At 32.5% G+C, this 17,203-nt stretch overlaps 3 protein-coding genes across 4 annotated transcripts; 1 reads left to right on the forward strand and 2 right to left on the reverse strand.

The window, feature by feature from the left end:
- Positions 1-474: 474 nt before the first annotated feature.
- LOC144834921 (RING finger protein 215-like) lies at positions 475-3,589 on the reverse strand. Its single transcript, XM_078689909.1, has 10 exons — positions 3,325-3,589; positions 2,743-2,883; positions 2,491-2,562; positions 2,128-2,204; positions 1,880-2,018; positions 1,629-1,742; positions 1,407-1,529; positions 986-1,114; positions 790-892; positions 475-640 (listed from the first exon to the last, which is right to left on the reverse strand). The coding sequence occupies exons 1-10, from the start codon at positions 3,553-3,555 to the stop codon at positions 600-602; spliced, it is 1,170 nt and encodes a 389-aa protein (XP_078546035.1). The 5' UTR covers positions 3,556-3,589; the 3' UTR covers positions 475-599.
- Positions 3,590-3,759: 170 nt separating this feature from the next.
- Positions 3,760-8,802, reverse strand: LOC144834922 (uncharacterized). Of its 2 annotated transcripts, none has more exons than XM_078689910.1 (7): positions 8,753-8,802; positions 7,012-7,149; positions 6,565-6,793; positions 5,808-6,187; positions 5,340-5,413; positions 5,033-5,104; positions 3,760-4,809 (listed from the first exon to the last, which is right to left on the reverse strand). In XM_078689910.1, the coding sequence occupies exons 2-7, from the start codon at positions 7,126-7,128 to the stop codon at positions 4,596-4,598; spliced, it is 1,086 nt and encodes a 361-aa protein (XP_078546036.1). In that variant the 5' UTR covers positions 7,129-7,149; positions 8,753-8,802; the 3' UTR covers positions 3,760-4,595. The 2 variants fall into 2 exon arrangements, with proteins under 2 accessions (XP_078546036.1, XP_078546037.1); XM_078689911.1 differs by having other exon boundaries at positions 8,698-8,753.
- Positions 8,803-9,083: 281 nt separating this feature from the next.
- On the forward strand, positions 9,084-17,154 carry LOC144834923 (E3 ubiquitin-protein ligase RNF10-like). Its single transcript, XM_078689912.1, has 16 exons — positions 9,084-9,498; positions 9,780-9,952; positions 10,249-10,451; positions 10,717-10,992; positions 11,281-11,420; positions 11,634-11,698; positions 11,855-11,908; positions 12,249-12,324; positions 12,513-12,589; positions 12,910-13,144; positions 13,521-13,772; positions 13,899-14,000; positions 14,244-14,408; positions 14,763-14,824; positions 14,987-15,227; positions 15,640-17,154. Exons 1-16 carry the CDS (start codon positions 9,399-9,401, stop codon positions 15,747-15,749), a joined length of 2,331 nt encoding a protein of 776 aa, XP_078546038.1. The 5' UTR covers positions 9,084-9,398; the 3' UTR covers positions 15,750-17,154.
- The last annotated feature ends 49 nt before the right edge of the window (positions 17,155-17,203 follow it).

A 17,203-nucleotide genomic window follows, 5' to 3' on the forward strand; every position in this document is an offset into this window, starting at 1 on the left:
ATGATTGTATATAAATTTTATAAATATTTTAGATAAAACTACTATGATACTAATTGTTATAAATATAACCTACACACATTATTTCAGTAATAAGCCTTTAGATCTCATCCCTGTTGATCAGGTAAGACAATTGATAGAAAGATATAACAATACTTTAATGTATTATTATACCTATGTTGTATTCTTGCCATTTGATTGGTTGATCCCTATCACATGACCGGCATTATTTTTACCTTCAATTAAAAATACTATTTTTCATGCTCAGCTTTTTTGAAAAAAAAAATTGTATACCGTAGGCCTACTGTATTTAATATTTTATAACTGCATTATATAAAAAAAAATATTTAAAACCAAAAACAACTCCAATCTGTATACCAGAACCAGGGAGTTTTTATACTGTACCTCCCTGCCAGAACAAGCAAACTAAATAATAACACCTCATTAACTATTGTTTGTTTATTTTTTTCAGAAGTTGAGGATTGTTATTGCTCAAGCATAGGAATAAATGAGGTATGTTTAGCATTCATATCACTAATGGCACATTCCTACTAGACACCTTTCACACCATAAATAATTGAAACATTGTATAAAATATAAGATCACCATTCTTGAAGAGCAGTTGGACTACAGGAATTATGTTCTAAAAAAATTATAAAAAAAGTTATGAGAATGTGTTTTATGAGACTGATTCTCATTACTGTAATAACATTTATCGATTATTGATTTATGATACAGCAATGAATGCCACCTTGCTTTCTTGTTGCTTTACAGAAAATGAAAAATACTCACCAATGATATTAAGTTTACATAATGGACATGTCCGTCTCCTTAGCAACCAGGAATCGACACATTTACAGTGGAAGGAATGGTAGCAAGGTAAAACCCTAACAAGCTGAAGATAAAACATTTTAGTACCACAGTGAACAAAACCAGCATAACAAACACATTGATTCACAAAATTAAATTGATTTTACTAAAAACTCACTTGATTTGGTAAAAATGTATCTAAACAAACTGCACATTCTTTATATTTTTCCTGATGGTGTCGTCTACGTTTATATTTGCGAGTTGGCATTTTCAGAATTGCTGTGCGGGCCAGCCTCCGCAGAGCTTCCTGTGCAAATAAATACAGAACCACAATTCAGTGTTGATAGTTACTGCTAACTGTCTTTCTCATTTCATAATAACTACATATTGTACCACTATCTTTCTAACTTTTTTCTGTTCAATGCAGAACAATTCCTACGACATTCTTTCTCAGTTCATTATTTGTTTGAATGTATTGTTTACACTACTAGGTCTACTTCCACATGTTCACTCCAAAAATAACTGTACCTACTTCCACATCTTCACTCCAACAGTAATTGGTACCTATCTCATTATTTCCTTCAGTGATTCATACCTACCTCCACATCTTCAAATCCTATATGATTCTCCATACTACGTTGTGATTTTCCTTTCATGATATTTAATATAATGATTCCACCAATAATAGATAAAGCAAGGCTGAGTATATTGTTGGGAGACACCTGTAAAAATTGAACACAAACAAGCACAAAGAATGACTTTGGTGGGGCCAGTAGTAACCATTATTTCTACACTATCTTGTCAAAGATACTATACATTACCTTATTAATTGTGTAGTTACCACCTTTGCATACAATACTTCTCCAACCTCTAAAGTTGGAATCAACACCTCCCATCTTCACACACTTTGAGCCTTCTATGACTGTCCCAAAATTCTGTTAAAAATATGTATTGTGTACATGGTTATGAAAATTCTATCCTGTTCTTACTTAGATAGATGCTAATATTAATACTATCTACTACCTATAGAATGGTACGACTGAAATATCAAGATAATTTTAATTTAACATACCAATATTTGTTTATCTTTTGCTTCTTTTGTTTTATCAGTTGCTTTTTCTTTTGTATTCTCAACATTTACTCTGTTTTGTTTCTCAACTTTTTCTTCTTTATGTTCTAATGTTATCCACATTTTATTTCCAATTCTTAACCTAAAATGAAAATTACCGCATCTATTTGAATAAACGCCTTTATTTGAATAAATATAAATTTTTAATAAACATTGTATTGTAAGTAGGTTTAAAATATAATTATACCTACCCATTGATTACAGATGATATTTTTGTGGAAATATCAACTGTTATGACTGGAAAGTTGAGTACATTCCAAGCATCTACCTAAAGCATAAACAGATATGTATTAGCCTTTTAACTGAAAGTATAATTATAAGATGTGAAGCACTTACTGCAGTTGTACCAGTGGCAGGTAGAGAGAAGAGTGAACATTAACTCTAATGGGATAATGTTTAGGTAGACAATCCAGGTACTCTAAAGAACTATCAATGTTTGACAAAAAGTGTGATGTGCCCAAATATGGTAGTGATATTATGTCTTCGTCACATAAAGTTTGATAGTGTAGACAGAACTTTAGTTTAGTAAGACAGACTTAAGAGTCTTATATTACCTCAAATGTCCATTTTAGTTCCATTCTGATCAGAATAGCTGCTGATGCTCCGAATAGTAATCCTGCCTTTACCTTCAATCAATCATGTGTAAGTTAATTATGTAATGTTAATTATTTTAAACACTGAATCACAATTGTCATGTGCAGCAGTGCGGACACAAATTATTAAAAAATATATTGCAGCTGGCAGTTAGTCCTACTTAAGCCTACTAATTAGTAATGGGGTAAGATGTATATAAATTAATTTGGTACCATATCAATGATACTGCACTTGTGCTGTTTATCTGAGCTTGCCTCCGCAGTGACATCATCATCAAGCGCTGGAATAAATATCATTGCTATCCATTTACCATCGTGAGGAGGGCTGTCATCATTATTACATGTGGCTGATATCTTTAAAAATAGAATAATTGATAAAATAAATAAAATCGTACAACAAATAACATATACATAAGTGCAGAATAAAACATAATTAATTTCTGTATAATAGTATTGCTAACTTAACTTACTACTACTAGTAAAAACATTTTAAAAATTAAAAAACGAAAATGTTAACATTCAAATCATTCATTCATTGATATTGTATATTAATTAATAAAATCATATTCATGTTAAAACTGAATTTGCGATAGAATTTTACATAAAAAATGTTCCAACAAATCAAATGATATACTGGTAGGTAGAGGCCCACAGGCTGACACAAGTTCACTGTATAGAGTTACAGCATATGATGAATATTTAATGAATTTATAGCAAAAATGAATAAAACAGTTATAAAAATTATCCTGATATGTGCAGCTATGCTAAGCAATTACGTAGTGTAGGCCTACTTACTATGTGAACACGTCCCTCAATAGGTTCTTCAACGCCTTCTCCGCCCGCTAACAAGGTACCTACAAATCTAAATCTTTCCAACTCGTCGTCAGAGAAATGACGTCCTGTTTCAGCTTTTGAGACCGAAATACTAAATTCTTTGGTTGCGAATATTATATGAGGAATCAATATCAAAATTGAAAGAGTAATTTTAGATTTAAAATGATCAGAATTTGTAAATAAAGGCTTCATTTCTACATCAAAAATACTTCTGTAGGCCAAAATGGACACCTACATTGATCGAAGTTATTTACATCGTCACACGTCAGTAGGTCCGATGTCAACACGCTTTCAGCCAATCAAAATCGTTTATTACAAACCAGTAAAAATCCTTTTACAAAGCAAGCCCACTAATAAAAATAAATAATATCATGTATAATACATGGTATGTAGATTAACATAATTGCTTTATTTTAACATTATATACAACATTATCAATATACATTTAGTCCTTTTAACCTGCTTTCTCTATGTTTTTACACTAATTTTTTGCATTTACACATGTAATGTATTTACAATTAGTTATTAATATCATGATTGGAATTTGAACAATTTAGAAATATTGTACATTACTATCTTTGTTACAGCTGAATTAATTTACAATGTAATGCTGTCTCACATCATGATGCACAAACTATATTAAAATACTTTTCTAACCTACGTTAGCACTAATACTACAAATAACATATTTTATCATTCATATTTACAGTAGTAGTATCAAGGTACATTAAATCATGGAGGTATATATATATATATCTTCATAATTAAATCAATTATTTTTAAATAATTTTAAAAATACATTATCACAAATACTTTTGAATTTCATTTACTGTAATCTTATTTGCATACAGCAATGCAACATTTTAATTATCGTTTATATTTTTTACAGTACATTTTTTTTTCCATAGAATTTTTACATGTGAAAGCACTTTATATTTATATTATTTGCTCTACAGGCAATCTCCCAAACCACCTTAGGGAATCTATATGAGTATCACTTAAGGGGTAAACCCACTTGGGCTACAAATGAGTATCACTTAAGGGGTAAACCCACTTGGGCTACAAATGAGTATCACTTAAGGGGTAAACCCACTTGGGCTACAAATGAGTATCACTTAAGGGGTAAACCCACTTGGGCTACAAATGAGTATCACTTAAGGGGTAAACCCACTTGGGCTACAAATGAGTATCACTTAAGGGGTAAACCCACTTGGGCTACAAATGAGTATCACTTAAGGGGTAAACCCACTTGGGCTACAAATTTCTGGGTATTCTAATGGACTTGGCGCATCGACTGGACTCCTAATGTTACGAAATTTGTCCATAATGATCTGTTGTAACGATGTCAGTGACACTCCGCTGTAATCTCCCATTTGATCGTAGGCATCAGATGCCGTTAAAAGACGCTTTGTACGAGGAGTTCGGCACGGTGTACGACCCGGTGATCTGTAAAACAAGATTCATAAGATAAATATTGATATCTCCATATTTGAGTATACATAAAATATATAGTTCATCATCTTCCAACAACAAACTCCTTAGTTAAGCTCTGTCTACACTATCAAACTTTATGTGAAAAAAATGTGATGTGCCTATATATGGACATGATGATGTCATATCACTACCATATTTGGGTACATCACTCTTTTTTAGTCAAATTTTAACTTACCGTTGCCCCTGTACAGAACGCAGTTTATCTTTTGAGAAAGATCTTATCTCATCATGAACACTAAGAATTGACCTGAAAGCCAAAAAGGTAAGAGTTACTAATGCTTACTCATCTCTCATTCAAATGACTTGAATGTTTTATCTCTTCTAATGTAAATACGTACTCATTCAACAGACTTGAATGTTTTATCTCTTCTAATGTAAATACGTACTCATTCAACAGACTTGAATGTTTTATCTCTTCTAATGTAAATACTTACTCATTCAAATGACTTGAATGTTTAATCTCTTCTAATGTAAATACTTACTCTGTTTTCTTGGGTTTCTTTTTAGGCTTCAATATTTTTGGTGTCAAAAATTCACTTTCATCATCGGCAGTAATCTATAAAAAGAAGTTTAATATCCTGAATAATATACTATTCACAGCATTGTCTTGTATATAAATATCTTAATAGGTAGAATTCACAACATTGATATTATTTTCTTACAACCAAAAAGGTTTTGAGAAAAAAGAACCCGTGACAGGTCCAGGGCTTAAAGAGTGTTGAACTTAACATCCTATCTTTTGCACTGTAATTTTAAAAACTGTGACATTGATAACACAACTTAAATCAACTTTCAAAACATTTATTTACAGACTCTGAGAGTAAAAAATAACAAAATAGAATGCAATAAAATAATGAGGGGTCAGAGTTTGAAGACAGATGCCCTGAAAGATGAAGAAAAACATCTTGTGTTGGGCAGCAAGCCTTAAAAAAGAAATGAAAATATCTTACCATGTTCGTTCTTTCTCTAAATGGTGTAGCCTTCCTGTATTTAGTACTAGATGGACTTGGTGACTTAAGTACAGGCTTACACTTTCTAGCACCGTTCTTAACATACATCTTCCTGCCTGTTGGCGTGTGGATTGATGGCCTTGGCTGAGGTACAACAGCTAGAAGTGGTTTCTCTGCAGAATTATGACCTGACCATGCTGAGGGTGGGGAAAATGGTGGTGGTGGGGGTGGTGAGCAAAATGGTGGTGGCGGAGGTGGTGAGCAAAATGGCGGCGGTGGGGGTGGTGGAGGTGCCTGTGAAGGTGGACTTCTAATCTGGTTATTAATTGCTTTTCTCGCTGCTATTCGTCTGCTAAAACGTTTGCCATTGTTTTTTGCCTCTGAAAATAAATTTGTTTTAGAACAATATAATTCTACAATTCATTTCAGACAGGTAGTAATTAAAAGCATCCTTTAATCGAGAATTGTTTGTTGCCTATGAAACAAAAAAAGAAAAAAAACATCCTCTGCTTTAAAAGTTTTTATTGCAGCTAATATCAGCGCTTTGAAATTGAATTTTGTATATTAATTTTAGTTGATGAAAAATAAATTTCTGAGAAAGTTCTATTTTTGTATTGTTAGTCTTTAGTTAGCAATGTAACTAGCTTTTTATGTAGATCATTTTGATGTGAAACACTTAATTGTCACTTTGTTAAAAGCCCTAAGTAAATTACTATTATATGAGATTGAGAGGATGCGTCTATAAAACAGTCCATACCTTGAGCATAATTGAATTCTTTCTGCATTTCTGCTTGTAGTCTTTCAGACTCTTTTTCACACTCTTTTCTACTGATTGCATCCAGCATGTAACTATCTCCTTTTATGGAAGTCATTAGTTTGCATTTCATAAAAGCAAGCACTCCTCCATTTTCTTGTTCTTCTATCTTTTTCTTGGCTAAAATTCCTTTCACTTTTTCTGGGTTTTCTGCAAGGTATTCCATTAAATTCTTCAACAAAATAAAATATGTTATTGTGGTGGACTAGATATGCTGAAATGTTGTAATCAAGAATAAAACAATTTATTAAAATGCTACATTATAACACTGGTTCCCAGCTGGTACTCTATTATTTATAAACATAAAAGCCTGGGAAATACTTTTTTAATTTAAAAAGGTATACTAGGCCTATTACTAATATAATAATAATGTCAGACAAGTTCTAGTACCTGCAAAGCACTGTACGTATTCTCTGTACCTTGGTCTTCAAATTCTTCAGCTGTAATTTGCTGGCAGTAAGTTTTGCGCAGCGGCGTTTCTGGATCATACTCGCCAAATTCTTCCATACTTCTTGGTTATTTACCTATCTATTTTATTGTAAAAAAAAAGAAAATAATAATAAGAAATAAAAATATTTGGTCATTTTATTGTTTATTAATTTAGTGCAGGAGTAGGCTATGACCGTTTCGGCCACAGACAGTTTCGGCCACAACAGATTTCTATGGCGCGCCATTCACGCATATATTAGACCGTGCTATTGTTTTTGCTATTAGTTATCGCATCTCATGCTTTGTTGTATAGTATTTTTTTATGACTATTACTACACATTACAGTGTTATCATTCTTAACGTTATTCCACTACAATTTGCATTTATTAGATTTGTTGTTTCCATTCCAGTTTAGTTGTATCATGGAGTCTTGGCGAAAAACAAATTCAACTGTCAGTGACACAGTTAAATACTCTCTTAGTACAGACGTATTAATAGTTTGGCTATGAAAAAAGAAATGCTAAGAAAAAAAAATAAGTTTAATTAAAACGTTTTTCCTTCCATTGCTTAGGTGACCTAAGGAACAAAGAGGAATATCAGGAACTTACACATCAATACAAGCAGAATCAAGAAGAAAATTAGTGATAAAAAAAATAAATTTAATAAAACTTTGTCGTCTTCATTTGATTGGTTTTTAATACAACACAGGAGTAATTCAATGTTTTATCATGGAGCTCAGGTCATGTCTTAAGAACACAGGTGCATAAATAAAACGAACATATCAGACCCAACATAAAAATAATATTGAGTAATTTGCGGCGATATGCATTTAACATATTTTAACATGCACAGAATAAATGAACATATCATATCAATATACAAACAAAATGAGTAATAATTGGGATAAAAATGTACATGACGTTAATAATTCTTTACCGAAACATTTAATTATCACTTTAGTAAATCTTTGTTTCTTATATTATAAATCATTTCTATTGTACCCTGACACAAAAAATTAGTATCACTTAGGCCTCATTCAATTCATTTCTTTTATTTGTAAAAACTATACATTTTAATTTTCACCGTATTGTATTTGTTGTACTCTGCTGAAATATCGGTATCTACGTAATTCTTCGTTTCTTATCTCATCATGCCACCTAGCTACAAAATACGTTCGTATTTTATTTTCATTATTAATTAATTAATTAATTAATTGCCAAGTTTGTCTGTGTCCGTGTTTTCCTGTGTAAAAACAAAAAACAAAAGTAAAACACAATGAAATCGATAATCCTGTATTACATTGTCGTGTCTCATTGTTCCCCTATCAATGGCACTATGGGCGTTCCATAGATATGGTAGTATTATTGTCTGTGGCCGAAATTGTCTGTGGCCGAAGTTGGCCTAATCCGATCTAGGCTATAGGAAGGACAGGACTAGCCTAGGCCCATCCATCTAGGCCTATCTTATTAGTTACTGCTGATACTGTAAATTACGAGCCTGCTGCTAAGTGAGCTCTCAGCAGGCTGGCTCCCTCCTCAGTCTGAACTGAGGCTAGGCCTAGCCTAGACTACAATACCCTTTTCTCTGTGGTTAATTTAACCTATTTCAAAACCAACTACATAGAGACTTAGTAGGATCATTACATACTTGTTGAATAATTACAATAATTATAGTAAATAAAAACATAAAAGCAGAAATTTACTTAATGATGCTGCGACAAAAAAAAAACAATTCAAATATGCCGCTCCTTGGTCAAGCTATCTGCTGCCCTCTCTATTCTGCTTGCGATGGTAAAAGGTAAAATACGAACCTATTCTGAAATTAAAATGTATATTTTTGTCTTTATTTTTACATTTATTTTATGCCTAAATTATTTCATTACTTAACAGTATTATTAAGTTATACATATTGATGTATACGGCTGACTTTCTATTGGATTTTTGGGCGTGACCAAATTTTTAAATACAAAAAGATATCAGTTCGTCGTTATGGTAAACCTCATATTTTACATGCTACTGCACCCGGCGGCTCGCCATCTTGAAGAGCAAAAGTGATTTTACGGATCAAGAAATATCGCCCAAAAATTGGTCTTTTTTTGACCAAATTTTGGTAAAAGCGGCAAATAAAACTAACTTGTGCATTCAAGCACAAGTTAAATAACATTATAGAACTAAATTTAATATAAAACTTGCAAATTCTCTGCAGTCATTTATCAGACAGCAGATTTTTCTTTCGTTGACTTGTGCAATCATGGAGCAGTGAAATGAAGCCCATAAGCCCGGTCAGCATTGTGTCTCCTTTCGGGGTAAACGGCCAAGATATTAGGCCTCAATTAGATTTATCAGTCGATGCTAGAGGAAGAGGAAGTAGAAATGGAAGTGAAATCTTCATCTCGTCTTTTGTCCAGTGGTGGGAATGCCAGATGTTCTCAACTTGATAAAGCAAAAGGTTCGATGAAAAAAAACCCCCTAATGTGAAATTGTAATGGGTATATACCTTTTGTAGGCTGGCACTTTATATATTCTTAAATTATGGGTGATCGATATAAATAATTCATATTTGGTGTAGCAGTAGATCAGTAGCATAGCCTAGGCCTAGTTAAATACATGTATTATTTGATATAAAATTATATTTTTATATTCTTTGAAAATAGTCAACTTGTCATGACAATATAAAAGTTCTATTTCTACAAATCAATTTATTTTTACCATTGATTTTTTTTTTTTCAGACAATATTCGAGCTACTGGCAATGGATCTCCACGTTACAATAAACGCAGAGACCCTCCGGTGCAAAAAGGAGAGGTTGCTAACTCAGCACGTAGTAGACCTCTACCCAAATTTAGAGGCCTTGATAAAAGGCCTAGAGGACGGAATACTACAGGCAGTGGTAGACGGGATGAGGTAAATTACAACTACATTTTTTCTGGAGTGTATTTGACTTCTATCCAGGCTTCTATTCTATTTTTAGAAACTTTTTTAAAAAGTTGGCCGTTTTAACCCAGTGCTATAATATAAATAATAATAAGAATAACATTTATTTCCACAAATAATAGAGCAAAATACAGAGTAACATAATAAATATACAACCGATAATGAACATATAATTAATATAATGCAAGAAAGTTTGTGCTACAAATATCCAGTAGGTAGGCCATGGGTTTAAAACAAAATTAACATTGTTTATGTCTTTTATGCAGGTGACACATGCCCAGAGGGCTGAATATGGCTCAGCCCTTCAACATGGCCCTAAGAAGGTTAATCTAAACCACTTGATAAACTTCACATTCGCACCACGAGATTCATACGGAGATGGGTCAGGAAGTGGTGGCGCACTTCATGGTCGCGGCAAATGGAATAAAAGACGACCACGATACAATAAAGAGCAATTTCTTCAGGCAAAGTGAGAACCGTTTGGAAAAAAAATTATTCAAATTTATTGGATAAATTTAAGATTTGATGCTTACTATATTCTAGTTAAAGTATTTTCAACTAATAATGTAACTTTTGCAATTTTGTTTTGTAAAATGTTCATTTGGCCAAATGAATTTGAAGATTTGTTTTTAACAAACCAATAATTTTCGTAGACAAACAGTTTCTTTAAAGTCTTATTTTTTCAATTATGAGTTTGTTCAATTTTCAAATTCATCTGTACTTTTATGTTTCAGTTGTCAGTTTGTGGTAAGAGCGAACCATGACTACACGGTACACTCGGCCGATGCCGACATCCTTGTTGATTGGGATCTCATTGAGCGTGTGTCTATATTCAGTCATGAGGAAACATGTTGTCCAATCTGTCTATACCCACCTACAGTAGCCAAGATGACACGATGTGGTCATGTGTACTGCTGGTCATGCATCCTCCATTATCTATCTCTCGGGGAACGTAATTGGAGAAAATGCCCAATATGTGATGAAAGCATCGTTGAGAAGGATCTTAAAAGGCAAGCAAATACTTAATAAATAATAAACATTTTATAAATTTTAAATTTTTATTAAATTTTAACTTTTTAGTATAATGAACTTAAACATTTTATAATTAAGAGTTTTATATTTGATGTTGTAATTTGTACTTTTTATTGTAAGATGATGTAATCCATCTCCTTCTTTTGTTAATTGCCCCATGTGGGATGAATAAAGATATATACTGATAATGTTGTAATAATGTAACTAAATTTAGTTCTTCTTTCATGACTCAAAATGCAATATAACATTCTTTTTTATATCTGCAGTGTAATCGCTGTTGCAACTAAAAGTTATTCAGTTGGTGAAGAGGTCACCATGCGTTTAATGAAGCGTGAGAAGGGGTCAGTGGTAGCTGTTCCTGTGTCACATGAGTTGCACAAAAGTAACGATCCCTTTAAATTAGGAGGTATGTATGTATAGTATTAACATGCAATCCGCTCATAAATTTGATTGTAGTTAATTTTTTGAACAAAATTGTCAAAATTTAACTGCTCGCTTAGGAAGTAATTTTCAGAATGGTATTACAAAATTAGCTAGTCAACTTTGACTGGAGTTCATGTGTTTGGTTATTGCAATAATTATTGATCAATGATGATTTGAATATTTGAAATCTTTTCAGATGACGTTACTAAAGAGTGCTTTGTTAAGTTGCTAACGACTACAAATTTACAAATACTTGATGAGGTAAGAGGAATGGTTTATTCAGAACATAAAGATCATAATATAGAATGTCCTATTCTTCTGAATCAGTTTCAACTAATCTAGCTGTATATTTAGACAGAAAATTAATTGCATATGATATTATTACACAGTCACTTCTTAGTATTTTTTACATTTCAGATCATAAGACCAGAGAAAGACATGCTTCAGTTCCAACTAAGCACATGTGAAGATGTAAGTAATTGTTAATAATAATATTTTTATATGAATTTCCTAAAATGTTCAATTTGCATACCCAAACTTATATGACTAGATTCCTCCATAATTTCCTATCTGCCATTGTGACAGCCAGTTCATCTCTCTGCATACCAGTATCCATCTCTAGTACATCAATGTATGTTAGTGGTTTTATCCAACATAAATGACAATATTTAAAACTTGGGTAGTAAAGATTGGGAGCGTTTATGTCGGACCAAGTGTAATTTAAATTGTTTAATTTATGCAACATTCTATTCGATCTTGTATGAAATTAAATCTAACAAACATTTAATTCTTCAAACTTTTGTTCTATCAGGATTTTGAGCGGACATTCATAGAAGCTGCGATCAAACTTCATCAAGAGAGAGAAGATGCTCTAATGACTCAGATGGGTTTGTATATTTTGATTTAAAAAAAATTGGAATCATTGGTAACATTCAAATACATTTTCACTAGGTGTACAGAATCAGTCCTATTACCAGTTTCTTAAATTTAAGTGCAACTTAATATAGATACAGAAAGGATTAAAATGTTCAAACATTTAAAAAAAGGTATATACCTATTATTTTTTATTTTATAGTGACAGAGGATTTTGTAGACAAGTCTGATGGTAATCTTGCAGAAGATGAACACTTTGATATTTCTACATCAGCTGAGGTTAGAGAAACTGCAATACTGCTTAAATAATAAATTAGTGTAGGCTGGTAGTAGTTCCTAAAGCTTTATCTACCAAACTAGTTTGACAAAAAAGTGTGATGTGTGGCCATATATTTATTTTATTTTTATTACACCTTATTTCTAGAGGGTGACCCTAAGCGCATGCTGACAATCTGGGAGTGCCCAAATATGGAAGTTAAATGACATCATGTCCATATATGTCACATAACATTTGATAGTGTAGACAGAGGTTTACCTTCTTTTGAAGTTTCCAGCAGATTAAAGTTTCTGAATATTCATAGCTTTTCCTTCTTTTCCAGGAGTCGTTTGCATCTGTAAATTTGGATGAAGATGAGACAAAACAATCTAAGTCTCCTTCTATAAGTCCACAACCACCAGAAAATACAGACGAACAAGTAAAGAAAGTAGAATGCTGTATGGGACAATCCCCAGATTTGGTGAACGATAATAAGAAAGATGTTAGTTGGAGAGCAGATGGTAACCGTCGGCGTCGGCAAAGTAGTGAGACAGAGCACACCTATTATTTCTACCAAGGTACTGTATAACAGTTTAAAGAACCATCAAGTTTGCAATAAAAATATATACAAATAAATTTATATAAAATATATTAATTTTATTATTAAAGTATTTTGTCAATTTTTGTATGTATGCCGTTTGGAAAATGAATTTCCCAAAAATATTCTATGATGGACCAATAATCATCATCTTAGACATTGCGCATCTCACTTGTGTTCGCCACTCTGTACGTCTTTGAGCAAGCATGTATATAGGTCCGCATGTGACAAATTCTGTTTCCTTTTTGATAGTATGCAATCATGCTGTTGTGTGATGTCCAATTTCCCCAAATAATGACTTTAATAATGACTTTAATAGTGCCCTAAAAATAAGGAGATGTTCCTTTGCTTTTCAGCTGCTGACAGCCAGCACTTATATGTCCACTCACTGAATGCAAGATGCTTAGTTAGTGAATATGGAAGTCTTAGTGAATGTCCAGAAACAATCACTGGTCAAGTAATTGAAATTGAACACCTGACAATGACGCAAGAACTTAGAAAGCGTTATCGCTATCTTAAGCATCTGCCGTTGACCTGCGAGTTTCGTGTGTGTGAACTGAAGCTTAAACCACCACTCGTTTCCAAGGAAACTATCAAAGCTTTTTCAGGTATTTTTTTCCCCTTAAAACTAATATGTGACATATATTTTTGGCATACAATGACAATAAAGAACTATTTGTTGGACATAGGTTATTGTGTTTTATTATGCTAACATGGACGTTGTCATTTTGTAGATGAATTTCAAAGGAAGAAAAGAGCTAGGGATAAAAAGGTGAGAGAAGAAAAAAAGCGATCGCAGAAAATTGAACTTGAAGAAGGAAGAAAGCAAGGAAAATGTAAGATTTTTTTTCTTCCTTGTTGTAAATTTGGTAGTAGTTGAATTCCCTGGCATCCCCTTGTGTCTTTGAACAAGACGGGCACTCTACGTTCGCGACACAAAAGAGCAAATAGAATAAAAATGTTTACAGTGTCGTTCCCTTTGATTTAGTGATCATGTAAAAGTTACTTATGAATTTAAAGTTTTACGCAAGAATACAATAATGATACTAAATATAACTCATAAAAAATGCTTGTTGTAGATCCGTCACCAAGAATGTCCATGCAGAGTCATAGACATTTTCCAGATTTTGCTCTTTCACCTGATGAAGATGAGGCACAAGTGTCTTCACCAACTTTGTCCACTGAGTCAACTTCTCCTCAAGATGAGAGTCACGCAGTGTTTGATACTCAGCCTTCGGGCAAGTGTAAGTAACTTGAATTTCTTTCATGCATGAATTTGTTTTTATACAAGAAATATTTGTGTTAATACTTCTTACTAGCCACGTAATGTATACATTGTTATTGATTTTGTTCAAATTTATTCCCCTCCTTTAGGAGAAAACATAATAAAACAATAAATTGTACAATGTATAAAACACATTTCATTTAAAATTCACACAGTATATAGCAAAAGAAAATAGTTTTAACAAATTAAATAAAGTATTAATTCATTGTGAAAAAGACAGACTTAACACTATCACAAATACCATGATTGACACAATTAACAGATTTACACATTTTGAATGTTATGACTGTAATTTTTATTTTTTTATTTTTAGGTGATAATGAATTGGGAAATGTCGTTGAGAATTCATATGGCGCTGTTCCATCATTTGCACAGGTGAGGGCCTAAGTTGAAAATCGTTAGATAGAGGGCGCTTTTTATTTAAATGGATCGCAAACTTTCTATGTTGAATATTATAGCCATAATTTACCATAATATCAAGTTTGATCTCAATATATACTTGTATATATATTGTAAACATTATTCTTATTTTTTTAGATGTTACGAACTGCCTCTGCTAAGCCGCAAGAAGCCTGGCCTAATCTGTCCCAGAACCCCAAGCCAACCCTGGCTGCAGCTGCTCCAGTCTGGCATAAGTCTGCTGCTCCTCTAGGCCCTGATGGAAGTGATGATGACAATGAAGATTATATTCCAGTGCCAACATACAAGGACTCGTTCAGTAATGCTATTCAGGATGCCCTTGATAAGGCAGCCATGAAAGGTCAAACTGAAAAACTAGGTCAGTTCTTTTGTAGTTGTTATATAAATGATCAAATTGAATTTAGTTCAAAGCAGGGAGATCTAGATTATACTCATACAACAGTAGTTGCAAAGGTCTGTTGGTATTGACACCTGATAAAAAATAATAATAAAAAGAAAATAAATAGATAGAAAAGTTTAAGTTTGAAGGAAAAGTAACACAAAGGTCAACTTACTTCCATTGTATTAATTATTCTTACAAAATATGATTTCACAGACACTATGTATAAACCAATTCATTAATGCAATACAATATCATTATAAACAAATCTCCATTGACAGATCCAGACAGCATTGTCATTTTTTCAGTTTGAATTTATACAGTACTATAAATAGATATTAATTTATTGGTACCTGTAAAACGATAGTTAATCATTGTGTTATCTTTATAGATGAACCATTGTCATCGCCTGCAGGCTCTCCAAGTGGTAAGAAGGGAAAGAAGGGAAAAAAGAAACAAAAACAACTCCTCTTCTCTACTGCTGGACAACGGTTCAAGTAATGGCTACCATGTTTGATGTGACTATCCTATTATTAAGCTCTGTCTACACTATCAAACTAGTATGTAAATATGGTGATGATGTGCCCAAATATGGTAGTGATCATCGTATCCATATATGGGCACATCACATAAAGTGATAGTTGAGACAGAGCTTTAGCAGCTGCAGTGTGACATTAGTAATGTTTATTGTGGATATAGCTTGGATAGAAAAACATTTTTATTGCAGCTGTGTTTACAGCTCTTGAGTTGCTAATTGCACTGTACATCATGTTGATTTATATTGCTACTAGAATCTAAAGCCAATTAAATTGTGTTTAACATTTATACATGAAAATAATATCTAATCCTCAAGTACTGTATTATTAATGAAATTTTCTTTGGAGAAACGGGATAATATTGTAATGTTATGTAATTGTATTGGTAAGAGCTTCAAAGTGTAACAAATGTTGTATATAGTAAGTACTGTATTCCAATATTCAACAGATTTGAACTATTAAATGTTGCCATAGAGTTGTTATACAACTAGAGGGCTAACTTTAAGAGCTAGCTTAGAGTATACTAAGAGAGCTAAAGCTAAGTGCTAGCTAAAGCCTTGTCTACACTATCAAACTTTATGTGATAAAAAAAATGTGATGTACCCATATGTCATATCACCATATGTGGGCATACCACTACCATATTTAGGAGCATCAAACTTATAGTGTAGACTTAGAGTATACAACTAAGAGGGCTAACTTCAGTAACCTAACTCAAGAGGTATCAACTCTGCTTCAGTGGTTTTGTTCTCAACTCATGATGTTAAATTACATAACTCAAATGTCATTATTATGCCTGATAGTATGCTTTATAAATAATATAGAAAATATTAAAATTATTTACTAAAATAAGGAATAATTGAAAGTTAGTTTTAATGTAGAGGACCTAGTCTTCATATATTATTGAAATTTGTATTCAGACAAGTTTTTATTTTACAAGCAAGCTTACTGTGATACTGGATTATCTTGTCTTGTTATTAAGCTCTGTCTACACTATCAAACTGTATGCTATGTGCCCATATATGGACATGATGATGTCATATCACTTTTTGTCAAACTGGTTTAATAGTGTAGACAGAGCTTAGTCAACACACCTTATAAAAACTAATACACCTGATTTCCTGTCCTGTTTTCAGATTGCATTTTACAATGGGACAGAATTTGGTAATTTTGAACCCTAAGAAAATATTCATAGTTCATTATTTGAAGCTGGCCGCTGGGTGGGTCACATTTTAGGGGTTTTTTTTGTGAAGCAACAGTGTCCGGGGTGAATTTAATTTGTAATTTAATTTCAAGTTTGGCAGTTTTTTTTATTACATGAGCAATGCTGCATAATATTGCATTTGGTTTCAATTGTACTTTCTTTTTTTTTAAAGAAAATACACCATTTTTTCTTGTTTTTCTTTTAGTTTACACATA

Source organism: Antedon bifida, chromosome 2, assembly GCF_963402885.1.
Source record: "Antedon bifida chromosome 2, ecAntBifi1.1, whole genome shotgun sequence".
NCBI classification, from domain to species: Eukaryota; Metazoa; Echinodermata; class Crinoidea; order Comatulida; family Antedonidae; genus Antedon; species Antedon bifida.